The sequence below is a fragment of the Entelurus aequoreus genome, linkage group LG16 (genome assembly GCF_033978785.1).
Source record: "Entelurus aequoreus isolate RoL-2023_Sb linkage group LG16, RoL_Eaeq_v1.1, whole genome shotgun sequence".
In the NCBI taxonomy this organism is placed as follows: domain Eukaryota; kingdom Metazoa; phylum Chordata; class Actinopteri; order Syngnathiformes; family Syngnathidae; genus Entelurus; species Entelurus aequoreus.
In genome coordinates, this window is record NC_084746.1 from 34315044 (window position 1) to 34330634 (window position 15591).

At 38.8% G+C, this 15591-nt stretch overlaps 1 protein-coding gene across 1 annotated transcript in view; it reads right to left on the minus strand.

Moving 5' to 3' along the window:
• Positions 1-2080, minus strand: part of LOC133630875 (adenylate cyclase type 1-like) — a 136454-nt gene extending 134374 nt beyond the window's left edge. Inside the window, 1 exon segment of the mRNA XM_062022690.1 lies at positions 1372-2080. Coding sequence (XP_061878674.1) covers positions 1372-1965 — 594 coding nt within the window. The 5' untranslated portion in view covers positions 1966-2080.
• Between the last annotated feature and the right edge of the window lie 13511 nt (positions 2081-15591).

The following is a 15591-nucleotide window of genomic DNA, read 5'->3' on the forward strand; positions in this document are numbered from 1 at the left end:
GGACAAGTCGCCACCTCATCACAGGGCTAACACAGATAGACAGAGAACATTTACACACTAGGGCCAATTTAGTGTTGCCAATCAACCTATCCCCAGTTCTAATAGGGTCGGTTCTAATACTAATCAAATGTCATCCATAGATAATTCATTCGCGGGCCAGATTGACTTTGACACCTAGGATGTATGTGCATTGTGTGTAATGGCTAAAAATATCAGTTTTAAACAAAACCTCTGCCTTTTTTTTAATGAACGCGTAGGCCTACTACGCTACTGTACTTTAAAGTTGGCCATATTGGTGCTACTTTCGGCTGCATTCGGACGGAAGGCGGGGCACACCCTGGACAAGTCGCCACCTCATCACAGGGCCAACACAGATAGACAGATAACATTTACACACTAGGGCCAATTTAGTGTTGCCAATCAACCTATCCCCAGTTCTAATAGGGTCGGTTCTAATACTAATCAAATGTCATCCATAGATAATTCATTCGCGGGCCAGATTGACTTTGACACCTAGGATGTATGTGCATTGTGTGTAATGGCTAAAAATATCAGTTTTAAACAAAACCTCTGCCTTGTTTTTAATGAACGCGTAGGCCTACTACGCTACCGTACTTTAAAGTTGGCCATAATGGTGCTACTTTCGGCTGCATTCGGACGGAAGGCGGGGCACACCCTGGACAAGTCGCCACCTCATCACAGGGCTAACACAGATAGACAGAGAACATTTACACACTAGGGCCAATTTAGTGTTGCCAATCAACCTATCCCCAGTTCTAATAGGGTCGGTTCTAATACTAATCAAATATCATCCATAGATAATTCATTCGCGGGCCAGATTGACTTTGACACTTAGGATGTATGTGCATTGTGTGTAATGGCTAAAAATATCACTTTTAAACAAAACCTCTGCCTTGTTTTTAATGAACGCGTAGGCCTACTACGCTACCGTACTTTAAAGTTGGCCATAATGGTGCTACTTTCGGCTGCATTCGGACGGAAGGCGGGGCACACCCTGGACAAGTCGCCACCTCATCACAGGGCCAACACAGATAGACAGATAACATTTACACACTAGGGCCAATTTAGTGTTGCCAATCAACCGATCCCCAGTTCTAATAGGGTCGGTTCTAATACTAATCAAATGTCATCCATAGATAATTCATTCGCGGGCCAGATTGACTTTGACACCTAGGATGTATGTGCATTGTGTGTAATGGCTAAAAATATCAGTTTTAAACAAAACCTCTGCCTTGTTTTTAATGAACGCGTAGGCCTACTACGCTACCGTACTTTAAAGTTGGTCATCATGGTGCTACTTTGGTGAAAAGAGTTTTAAATGTACTTTTTACACGAGACGCCTGCACTTACCGTCCTCCACAGTTTGTGCGTTTTCACCGTGACAGAGGTGGCGGTCACAATCAGGTGGGAGACGGACACCATGAGTCCGAAGACCACCGCCAGGAGGGTCCGGACGGGGAGCAGCGCGTAGGCGACGAAGGTGACCAGGACCAGCTGCCACACGCCCTGGTCGGGGGACGTGGGAGGCTCCGAGCCCACGGCGCCCAGCGAGAAGGGGCAGCAGAGGAAGGAGAAGGTGAACCCGAAGAGGAGGCTGAGGTTGACGATCTGCTGCAGCTGCGTGACCTGCAGGTACTTGACGTTGGTGACGATGAAGAGGGAGGTGAAGATGACACAGTGCACCGGGTGGGAGCCCTGGGAGATGGTGAGGCTGGGGCCGGACAGCAGCTCCACGCCGGCCAGCGTGGACGACATGAAGATGAGCACCGCCAGGGCTTTGAGCGTGGAGGTCTGCTCCAGCTTCAGGTTGTAGTTCTGGAACAGAGACTCCAGCTCCTTGCAGTCGAACTCGTCCTCGCAGGCGATGCTCCTCACGGGAAAGCCCGGAGGACAGCGACTTCTCTTCCGCCTGCTTCGGACTTTCTGACAGGGTACTTCCTCCATGTCGCGGCCATTCAGAACCTGGAGATCGCCCTCTTTAACTCTTCTTATCCACAGGTTGAAGGAGGGCTCGGTTCGGCATCTCTTCCGAACGATCCCACCACCACCCCCCACCCCCCCAAAAAAAATTAAAAAAATAAAATAAAATAACAGGAGAAGACGACGCGATGAATGCGGCAGCGCGCACGACGTCCGCTCGCAACTTAACCGCTCTTTGCGGGGCTCAGATAGGATCACGCATGCGCACTGCGAGGCGAACATAAGACCCAGGTCAGCTCAAGCAAGACGATCATGTCCACTCCTCCTCCCTCCCTCCCTCCCTCCCTCCCACCACTCCTACACACGTTTCCATCATTGACACAATCGAATTATGCTCGCCTTTTCCTGCTCGCACATGTATACCAAGACTCCATGCGGGAAAAATAAGCACAGTGTGGACAAAAGTCTTGGGACATGAAAACACATCAATCTGTGTTGGACCCCTTAATTACCTCTAAATCAGAGCTGGGCAAATATTTTGACTCGGGGGGCCACATTGAGAGAGAAAAAAAATGTGTCTGGGGTGGCCAATGTGTATGTGTGTATAAATGATATAGATAGATAGATAGATAGATAGATAGATAGATAGATAGATAGATAGATAGATAGATAGATAGATAGATAGATAGATAGATAGATAGATAGATAGATAGATAGATAGATAGATAGATAGATAGATAGATAGATAGATAGATAGATAGATAGATAGATAGATAGATAGATAGATAGATAGATAGATAGATAGATGGATAGTATACTTTATTGGTTCCCTCAGAAAAATTAAAATTCCATCAGCAGTGTACAGAATTGAGATATAATTTAAGAAGTAACTAATGGGGGTATAAATGGAAATAAAATAGAAAAATATAACAATAAGAATAGAAATAAAAAAGAAACAATAAGAATATAACAAGAGAAACTAGGCAGTAGTGATCATCTTACTACACTATAGAGCGTTTTCTATTCAGGCTCCAGTACTATGGAATGCCCTCCCGGTAACAGTTAAGATGCTACCTCAGTAGAAGCATTTAAGTCCCATCTTAAAACTCATTTGTATACTCTAGCCTTTAAATAGACCCCCCCTTTTTAGACCAGTTGGTCTGCCGTTTCTTTTCTTTTCTCCTCTGCTCCCCTCTCCCTTGTGGAGGGGGAGTTACACAGGTCCGGTGGCCATGGATGAAGTGCTGGCTGTCCAGAGTCGGGACCCGGGGTGGACCGCTAGCCTGTGCATCGGTTGGGGACATCTCTGCGCTGCTGACCCGTCTCCGCTCGGGACGGTTTCCTGCTGGCCCCACTATGGACTGGACTTTCGCTGATATGTTGGATCCACTGTGGACCGGACTTTCACAATATTATATCAGACCCACTCGACATCCATTGCTTTCGGTCTCCCCTAAAGGGGGGGGGGTTTCTCATAGTCATTCACATTGACGTCCCACTGGGGTGAGTTTTTCCTTGCCCGTATGTGGGCTCTGTACCGAGGATGTCGTTGTGGCTTGTGCAGCCCTTTGAGACACTTGTGATTTAGGGCTATATAAATAAACATTGATTGATTGATTGATTATGAAAATAAAGATAATGGAGAAAAACGGTAATACTGTCGATTATATGAATGATGTGTGTATTGCACCTTTTAAATGTATTGCACTGTTATGGCACTCTTAATTGCACTGTTTTTTTGTTGCAGTTTATTTCAGTATTGTTATTGTTATTGTTATTGTTAATACACATTTAGATGTAAAAATCGGTTGTACAGTATGTGTGTTTGGGTCCCTTTTTTCCAGAAACACTTATACCAAAAGTCACAATGTCCGATAAAATTCTAAAAATGTTATGACAAACCACTTCAAAAAAACGGAATGGAATTTTACGTTTTTTTACTGAATGGGACATCCAAAATGTACGTCATAATGAAGAAAGTGGGATTTACAATATTAACTACGAACAATAAAACCCTGAATATTAACAACATATGAACATCGCTCCTCTTTTACTTCTCAGACCAGCTCCTCCATAGTTGTGTATGTAGTTATGAATATAACAAGAGAACCTAGGCAGTAGTGACCATGTTATGAAAATAAAGAAAATGCATACAAACGGTAATACTGTCAATTATATGAAAGCTGTGATGTGCACCTTTAAAATGTATTGCACTCTAATTGCTGTTTATTGCACTGTTAATTGCACAGTATCGTTATTGGGACAAGCGGTAGTAAATGGATGGATGGATTATTATATACACATTTATCTGTAAAAATCTGCCGTACAGTATGTGTGTTTGGGTCCCTTTTTTCCAGGAACACTAATAACAAAAGTCACAATGTCCGATGGAATTCTAAATAAGTTATGACAGACCATTTTTAAAAAAAAACGGAATGGAATTTAAAAATGTTTTACTGAATGGGACACCGAAAATGTACGTTAAAATAAAGAAAGTGGGATTTACAATATCAACTACGAACAATAAAACACTGAATATTAACAACATATGAACATCGCTCCTCTTTTACTTTTCAGAGCAGCTCCTCCATAGTTGTGTATCTTCAACAATCAAGCAAAACACAACAAAAATGTAACAAACAACGCAACAAGGAATGCAAACACCTACAATATGCTATATTATCACTTTTATGCAGACATATGTTGTGCAAATAACCTTTGTCACCAATAGCACAACGTGCCCAGATGTTTTGACCCATAGGATACCTGATGCACACGATATAGAGTGTACAGAGGTTCAGCATGTAAGGCAGAGCTGGGAAAATATTTTGACTCGGGGGGCCACATTGAGAGAAAAAAAATTGTCTGGGGGGGCCAATATGTATGTGTGTATAAATGATATAGATAGATAGTATTTTATTGATTCCTTCAGAAGAGTTCCCTCAGAAAAACAAAAATTCCAGCAGCAGTGTACAGACTTGAGATAGAATTTAAGAAGTAAATAATGGAGGTATAAATGGAAATAAAATAGAAAAATATGACAATAAGAATACAAATAAAAAGTAACAATAAGAATAAGAATATAAAAGTAAAAATGAGAATATAACAAGAGAAACTAGGCAGTAGTGACCATGTTATGAAAATAAAGAAAATTTAGAAAAAAACGGTAATACTGTCGATTATATGAATGATGTGATGTGTATATTGCACCTTTAAAATGTATTGCACTGTTATTGCTGTTTATTGCACTCTTAATTGCACTGTTTTTTTATTACAGTTTATTTCAGTATTGTTATTGTTATTATATACACATTTATCTGTAAAAATCTGCTGTACAGTATGTGTGTTTGGGTCCCTTTTTTCCGATAGAAATGTCCGATAGAATTCTAAAAAAGTTATGACCCTGAACGGGACAAGCGGTAGAAAATGGATGGATGGATTTACTGAATGGGACACCCAAAATGTACATTAAAATAAAGAAAGTGAGATTTACAATATTAACTATGAACAATAAAACACTGAATATTAACAACATATGAACATCGCTCCTCCTTTACTTCTCAGACCAGGTCCTTGATAGTTGTGTATCTTCTACAATCAAGCAAAACACAACAAAAATGTAACGAACAACACAACAAGGAATGCAAAGTGTAATAACCACCTACAATATGCTATATTATCACTTTTATGCAGACATTTGTTGTACAAATAGCCTTTGTCACCAATAGCACAACGCCCAGATGTTTTGACCCATAGGATACCTGATGCACACGATACAGAGAGCACAGAGGTTCAGCATGTAAGACAGAGCTGGGTAAATATTTTGACTCGGGTGATCACATTGAGAGAAAACATGTGTCTGGTGGGGCCAATGTGTATGTGTGTATAAATTATATATTCACATTTACCTTTAAAAATCTGCTGTACAGTATGTGTATTTGCTTTTATCAACAAGTGAAACCGTTTGTCAGGACATGATCTGGAGAAATTAATCCACGCCTTTATCTCGACTCGTCTTGACTACTGCAATGCCCTGTACGTAGACATTAGCCAGGCCTCCCTTCGCCCGCCTGCAGCTCGTGCAGAACTCTGCTGCTCGTCTGCTAACACAGACCCGCAGGCGTGAGCACATCAGCCCTATTCTAGCGTCCCTTCACTGGCTCCCTGTGCGTTACCGAATACATTTTAAACTCTTACTATTTCTTTTTAAATGTCTAAACAACCTCGCTCCAACATACTGTATCTCTCCGACCTCCTACAGCCTTACTGCCCCCCGATCCCTAAGATCAGCCGATCAGCTGCTATTGACGGTCCCTGACACAAGGCTGAAGCTTAGAGGTGACAGAGCTTTCGCCGCTGCTGCTCCCAAGCTCTGGAACGACTTACCTCTCAGTGCTAGACAGGCCTCCTCTCTTCCTGTTTTTAAATCACTCTTAAAAATATACTTTTATTCCATGGCTTTTAACACTGAGTGATCTCCATCCTGCTATGGCGTCCCACAATGCACCTGCTGTGAACCTGTTATGTTTTATTTATTTATTTATTTTTTGTTTGTGTTTGTGTTGTGTTGTGCTTGCTCGTTCCGCTTGTGTTATCTTTTAACCTGCCCATTGTACAGCACTTTGGCTAAATTTTAAATGTGCTTTATAAATAAAGTTGATTTAATTTGATTTAATTTGATTTGGGTCCCTTTTTTCCAGGAACACTAATACCAAAAGTCACAATGTCTGATAGAGTTCTAAAAAAGTTATGACAGACCACCTCAAAAAAACGCAATGGAATTTTACAGTTTTTTACTGAATGGGACACCTAAAATGTACGTTAAAATAAAGAAAGTGGGATTTACAACTATGAACAATAAATCACTGAATATTAACAACATATGAACATCGCTTTTCTTTTACACATGTGGAGTTCTTCAAAATAGCCAACCTTGGCTCTGATTACTGCTTTGCACACTCTTGGGCATTCTCTCGATGAGCTTCAAGCACACCTGTGAAGTGAAAACCATTTCAGGTGACTACCTCTTGAAGCTCATCGAGAGAATGCCAAGAGTGTGCGAAAAAGTAATCAGAGCAAAGGGTGGCTATTTTGAAGAAACTAGAATATAAAACATGTTTTCAGTTATTTCACCTTTTTGTTGTTAAGTACATAACTCCACATGTGTTCATTCATAGTTTTGATGCCTTCAGTGACAATCTACTAGTAAATAGTTATGAAAATAAAGAAAACGCATTGAATGAGAATGTGAGTCCAAACTTTTGGCCTGTACTGTATGTGTTTTAAAAAGCTGGTTTCCGCCAAATCAGTGCAATACTAATTAGTTTTCCAGTGCACGTAAACATACCAAGTGTGTGTGTGTATGGGGCTGCTACATTCAGGCGAGTTGTGCATAGTGGTCCCAGAATTTGGTGCCACACCCCTTTCAAAGTATTGTCATGTTAAAGTAACAAGCTTCTTGTGCCCCAAAAAGCAAATAAGATAATTTCTGTGTTGGGTGCTGCCACCACCATCAGCGCTCGCTTCCTTCATTACCATGCAAGAAGATTAGTCATCCATCACAGGCTGAGGGAGGAAGAATGTTGACAGATGGACGGTCCATGTGAAAAGTCCAGCCATGCCACCATGAGAGGACATTCTCATCCCTTCTGCTTGCTCCCTTATTCACCCCCACTGCCCCACCCGCCCCACTCGGTTTCACTTGCAAGGGCTCTAGTGGGAATCGTAGACAGAGAAACAGACAGAAAAACAAGAGACGTTCATAGTAAAAGATTACCATATTTTTAGGACTATAAGGCGCACTTAAAACCCTTTAATGTTCTCAAAAATCGACAGTGCGCCTTATAACCCGGTGCGCCTAATGCATGGAATAATTCTGGTTGTGCTTACCGATCTCAAAGCAATTGTATTTGGTACATGGTGAAATTATAAGTGTGACTAGTAGATGGCAGTCACACATCAGAGATACGTGTAGACTGCAATATGACGCCAGTAAACAACACCAAAACTTTAAATGTTCCATTAAAAATAAAGAACATTACACACGGCACTCAAAAATCTGTCAAAATGTTTTAGTATGACTTTGAAGCCGCACCGCTTGATGGATTGTCGGCGCATTACGGCTACCATAGTCAGAGATACAAGTATTACTATGGTGTGTGTATAAGACCGCAAAATGGCACCCATTAGCAGACATATTATCTGGCGTTTTGTTTCACAATATTAGACAAAAACAACTTTTCCTACCTTCTGGTACCTGCTGATGTGTATTTGAGATCTGCATAAGTCCTGAAAATGTGCGCACATCCGCCACTGCAGTCTGCCGTAGTCAATAAGCTTCTTTTTCTCTAACTTCTTGTTATGGGACATTCATCCTCTGCTGTTGCCATTTCTAATATAAAGTAGCATAAAGTTCTAACTTATATCTCGCTATAGAAGCGCATATAGATATACATATATACACACTTACATATGTATACGTATTTATTATATGTATTTATTGTATATATATATACAGTATATACATACATACATACATACATAGGCATATGTATACAAATATACTGTATTAATATATATACACACACACACCCATATATATATATATATATATATATATATATATATATATATATATATATATATATATATATATATATATATATATATACATATATATATATATACATATATATATATGTCTTAATTAGATTATCCAAAAAATAGTGCTCAATACCGTGGTAGAGCGTAATATGTATGTGTGGGAAAAAATCACAAGACTATTTCATCTCTACAGGCCTGTTTCATGAGGGATTTCCTCAATCCTCAGGAGATTTTTTATATAAAAAATCTCCTGAGGATTGAGGAAATCCCTCATGAAACAGGCCTGTAGAGATGAAATAGTCTTGTGATTTTTTCCCACACATACATATATACATATATATATATATATATACATATATATATATATATATACATATATATATATACATATATATATATATACATATATATATACATATATATATATATATACATATATATATATATATATATATATATATATATATATATATATATATATATATATACATATATATATACATATATATATATATATATATATATATACATATATATATATATATACATATATATATATATATATATATATATATACATATATATATACATATATATATATATACATATATATATATATATACATATATATATATATATACATATATATATATATATATATATACATATATATATATATATACATATATATATATATATATACATATATATATATATATATATATATATATACATATATATATATATATACATATATATATATATATATATACATGTATATACATATACATATATATACACATATATATACATATATACATATATATACATATACATATATATATATATACATATATATATATATATATATATATATATATATATATATATATATATATATATATATATATATATATATATATATATATATATATATATATATATATATATATATATGTCTTGTAATAGTTGTCTTATCTCTTTTTAAGCATTTATCTTGAGGTGGTTGCTTCCCTCAACACGTCTCATTGATGCCTCTTCTTCCTGCCTCTAAGGAACACATGCAGGATAGATAGCATTTAAGCTGATATTTCAAAGGTCCTTCCTGCTCTGACAAGACAAGGGAGGCTGTTGGCAACAAAGGTGGTATGCAAATGCAACAAAACTGTGGTATTTTTAGTCCCTTGACCGCCGTGTGATTAATCTCGCATCGATTTTGTCTCATCCCCTTATCGGCCTTTCAATACCTCCTTTACGGCAAAAATGAAAATAACGAGCGGCGTTTTTTTGTTTTTTTCTCCTTTTCTCGTTTCATAACACGTCTCACCTTCCTGTGACGCAAATGTCACACTATGGACACACATGCTCATTTACGGCGCACGGTATGTGTGAGGAGTGCTTCTAGGCCTTTGCCCTTGATTGACAGTTGCCTGCTTTTGCAGCAGCGTGAAGGTGAGCAGGTGGGGTTGGGGAGTTGGGGTGGGGTTGGGGGCGGGTTTGGCAACAAATGTATGACACCAAAAAGTGTTACTGTCTACACTTTGCCTCGTTTCAGGTGTAAGTGCACGCTCACACTCTTTCAGTCGCTCGCCATTCCCCTGAGAACAACAGAGAAGGCCTGTGGGAGTTTGACGCCTTAAAGCACCACACACACACACACACACACACACACACACACACACACACACACACACACACACACACACACACACACACACACACACACACACACACACACACACACACACACACACACACACACACACATTCTTGTATTTGTTACCTTCTTGAGACCACCCTTTCTAGATATATAAAGACTTATAACAACAATAATATATACATACTATGCCAATATAAAAAAGGTAAGCTTTTAGTTAATTTTAATTTTTTAATTTTTAATTTTTGGTTTGTAATTGGTTTTTAATCTTTATTATTTACTTCAAGTTATTACAGTATGTCTCTACACATATTTATTTTATTTTTTAAATACATTTTGGCCAGAGGGGGCACATTTCAATTTCTTACACACACTTGTTATTACATATGTTAGCCAGAGGGGGAGCACTTAAAATTTTTACACACACTTGATATTTCATATGTTGTCCAGAGGGGGAGCACTTTTAAAACCGACACACAGTCAATTTGAACAATCCCTCCTTTTTGGGACCACCCTCATTTTGATGGATAAAAGATACTGTAGATATTTATAATTATTGATAGATATGTCCTAACTTGTTCACCGGTCCTCATATGGGAGGTACTTTTTCTTGTTGATGTCTCAAGAAGGATAGAAATACAGGAACATACACACATTGTTGTATTTGTTACCTTCTTGAGACCTCTGAAAAACGGCCACCTCTTTAGGACCACCCTTTCTAGATATATAAAGATTTGTATTTACAACTTTAATAATATATACATACTATGCAAATGTAAAAGAGGTAAGCATTTGGTAAACTGTTTTATTAATTTATTTTATTTTTTTAGCCAAAGGGGGCGCATTTCAATTTCTTACACGCACTTATTATTACATATGTTGACCAGAGGGGGAGAACTTTTAAAACGGACACACAGTCAATTTGAACAATCCCTCCTTTTTGGGACCACCCTAATTTTGATGGATTTCACCACCAGGGGTGCAAATGAGACATTCTCTATTAGATGCAATGGTTTTCCGTATTGGGACCATGGTTTCGGTCCTAACTTGTTCACCGGTCCTCATATTGAAGGTACTTTTCCTTGTTGATGTCTCAAGAAGGGTAGAAATACAAGAACACACACACATTCTTGTATTTTGTACCTACTTGAGACCTCTGAAAAAATGCCTACCTCTTTAGGACCACCCTTTCTAGATATATAAAGATTTGTATTTATAACAATAATAATATATACATACTATGTAAATATAAAAAAGCTTTTAGTTAATTTTTTTTAATTGTTTTTAAATTTTTGGTTTGTAATTGGTTTTTAATCTTTATGATTTACTTCAAGTTATTACAGTATGTCTTTATATACATATTTATTCTATTTTCTAAATACATTTTGGCCAGAGGGGGCACATTTCAATTTCTTAGACACACTTGTTATTACATATGTTAGCCAGAGGGGGAGCACTTAAAATGTTTACACACACTTGTTATTTCATATGTTGACCAGAGGGGGGAGCACTTTTAAAACCGACACACAGTCAATTTGAACAATCCCTCCTTTTTGGGACCACCCTAATTGTGATGGATTATAGATAGATATTTATAATTATTGATAGATATGTTCTAACGTGTTCACCGGTCCTCATATGGAAGGTACTTTTCCTTGTTGATGTCTCAAGAATGATATAGATACAAGAACACACACACACACACACACACACACACACACACATTCTTGTATTTGTTACCTTCTTGAGACCTCCGAAAAATGGCCACCTCTTTAGGACCACACTTTCTAGATATATAAAGATTTGTATTTATAACATTAATAATACATACATACTATGCAAATATAAAAGAGGTACGCATTTAGTAATTTTTTATTTTTTTTATTTTTTTAAATTTTAGCTAAAGGGGGCACATTTCAATTTCTTACACACACTTATTATTACATATGTTGACCAGAGGGGGAGCACTTTTAAAACCGACACACAGTCAATTTGAAAAATCCCTCCTTTTTGGGACCACCCTCATCTTGATAGATTTCACCACCAGGGGTGCAAATGAGACATTCTCTATTAGATGCAATGGTTTTTTGTATTGGGACCATGATTTCGGTCCTAACTTGTTCACCGGTCCTCATATGGAAGGTACTTTTCCTTGTTAATGTCTCAAGAAGGGTAGAAATACAAGTACACACAGACACACACACACACACACACACACACACACACAAATGAGCGTGTGTGTCCATAGTGTGACATTTGCGTCACAGGAAGGTGAGACATGTTATGAAACGCGAAAAAGAGAAAAAATATCAAATAAAACGCTGCTCGTTATTTTCATTTTTGCAGTAAAGGAGGTATTGAAAGGCCGATAAGGGGATGAGACAAAATCGATGCAAGATTAATCACACGGCGGTCAAGGAACTAAAACTACCACAGTTTTGTTGTATTTGCATACCACCTTTGTTGCCAACAGCCTCCCTTGTCTTGTCAGAGCAGGAAGGCTTAAAGCACCGCACCACACACACACACACACACACACACACACACACACACACACACACACACACACACACACACACACACACACACACACACACACACACACACACACACACACACATAAACATATTCTTGTATTTGTTACCTACTTGAGACCTCTGAAAAAATGCCTGCCTCTTTAGTAGCACCCTTTCTAGATATATAAAGATTTGTATTTACAACATTAATAATATATACATAGTATGCAAATATAAAAAAGGTAAGCTTTCAGTGATTTTTTGTAATTTTTTGTTTGTAATTGGTTTTTAATCTTCATTATTTACTTCAAGTTATTACAGTATGTCTTTATATATTTATTTATTTAAAAAAAAAAAATTGGCCAATGGGGGTGCATTTCAATTCCTTACACACACTTGTTATTACATATGTTGGCCACAGGGGGAGCACTTCAAAAAAATGTACACACACTTGTTATTTCATATGTTGACCAGAGGAGGAGCACTCCTCCTTTTTGGGACCACCCTCATTTTGATAGATTTCACCATCAGGGGTGCAAATGAGACATTCTCTATTAGATGCAATGGTTTTCCAGTATTGGGACCAGGATTTATGTGGAAGGTACTTTTCCTTGTTGATGTCCCAAGAAGGGTAAAAATACAAGAACACACAAACACACACACACACACACACACACACACACACACACACGCACACACACACACACACACACACACACACACACACACACACACACACACACACACACACACACACACACACACACACACACACACACACACACACACTAAGGGCATCAGGCAAGGAGATGTATAGCAGCCTACTCTGAAGCTCATCTTCACTTCCTCTTTCTTTCTATTCCTGCCTCTCACACTCTCGTCACACTTCAGAAAAGATCCCAGCAGACTCAAAGGCAGGAGGAAGAAAAGAGTCTGACATGTGAAATGATGCCAGGCAGCTGATTATGTATCTGACATATTTACATTGCTAAGTCGCCATTTGAATAACAGCTTGATGACTCAACAGCTTGTCTGCGGCAATTAAAATCTTCATCGCCTCATGTCGCTTTGTGCTGCTCTTTTTAAGAAGATCTATTTTAAAAGGGATGCTGCACACAAACACACACACACACACACACACACTCTGAATCCAACCAACACCATTGGATACTAGCATCACCAGTGTGTGTGGTGCCGTACTCACACCGTCATCGAGTGCTCACTCGCAGCCGTCCCGCCAAGCGTCCGCATCACGCGTCTCCCCTGGAAAGAAATTGCAGACACATCAGCTCGACACCAGCAAATGAAAACTGCTGGCGAGGACTCAGGAGGAAACAGCAGCGCGTGCTGGAATTAGCTTGTGTCGTCCTTAATTAAAACGTGCTATAAGGGCAGTCGGCAGTTGGAGAGGTGGCGGCTCGTCTGTGCAGATGGTAGCTTTATTGATGCCATACCTCGCTAATATGGCGGATTCGACCGCCAAAAATGTCACAACGAAAATGTTTAGTTGCATTCTTCAATGGCTTTTTTCGGACTATAGGTGAGAAGCGGTGCTGAAGGTGAAGTGAATTAATCAACTCATGTTTTGCTTATGGTGAATGTTTATATCCACCTTGGAGAATTACAAACCCCGTTTCCATAGGAGTTGGGAAATTGTGTTAGATGTAAATATAAACGGAATACAATGATTTGCAAATCATTTTCAACCCATATTCAGTTGAATATGTTACAAAGACAACATATTTGATGTTCAAAATGATAAACATTTTTTATTTTGTAAATAATCATTAACTTTAGAATTTGATGCCAGCAACACGTGACAAAGAAGTTGGGAAAGGTGGCAATAAATACTGATAAAGTTGAGGAATGCTCATCAAACACTTATTTGGAACATCCCACAGGTGAACAGGTTAATTGGGAACAGGTGGGTGCCACGATTGGGTATAAAAGTAGATTCCATGAAATGCTCAGTCATAAGCGGTAGAAAATGGATGGATGGATGGATTCACAAACAAGGATGGGGCGAGGGTCACCACTTTGTCAACAAATGCGTGAGCAAATTGTTGAACAGTTTAAGAAAAACCTTTCTCAATCAGCTATTGCAAGGAATTTAGGGATTTCACCATCTACGGTCCGTAATATCATCAAAGGGTTCAAAGAATCTGGAGAAATCCCTGCACGTAAGCAGCTAAGCCCGTGACCTTCGATCCCTCAGGCTGTACTGCATCAACAAGCGACATCAGTGTGTAAAGGATATCACCACATGGGCTCAGGAACACTTCAGAAACCCACTGTCAGTAACTACAGTTGGTCGCTACATCTCAAAGTGCAAGTTAAAACTCTCCTATACAAGGCGAAAACCGTTTATCAACAACACCCAGAAACGCTGTCGGCTTCACTGGGCCTGAGCTCATCTAAGATGGACTGATACAAAGTGGAAAAGTGTTCTGTGGTCTGACGAGTCCACATTTCTAATTGTTTTTGGAAACTGTGGACGTCGTGTCCTCCGGACCAAAGAGGAAAAGAACCATCCGGATTGTTATAGGCGCAAAGTTGAAAAGCCAGCATCTGTGATGGTATGGGGGTGTATTAGTGATCAAGACATGGGTAACTTACACATCTGTGAAGGCGCCATTAATGCTGAAAGGTACATACAGGTTTTGGAGCAACATATGTTGCCATCCAAGCAACGTTGCCATGGACGCCCCTGCTTATTTCAGCAAGACAATGCCAAGCCACGTGTTACAACAACGTGGCTTCATAGTAAAAGAGTGCGGGTACTAGACTGGCCTGCCTGTAGTCCAGACCTGTCTCCCATTGAAAATGTGTGGCGCATTATGAAGCCTAAAATACCACAACAGAGACCCCCGGACT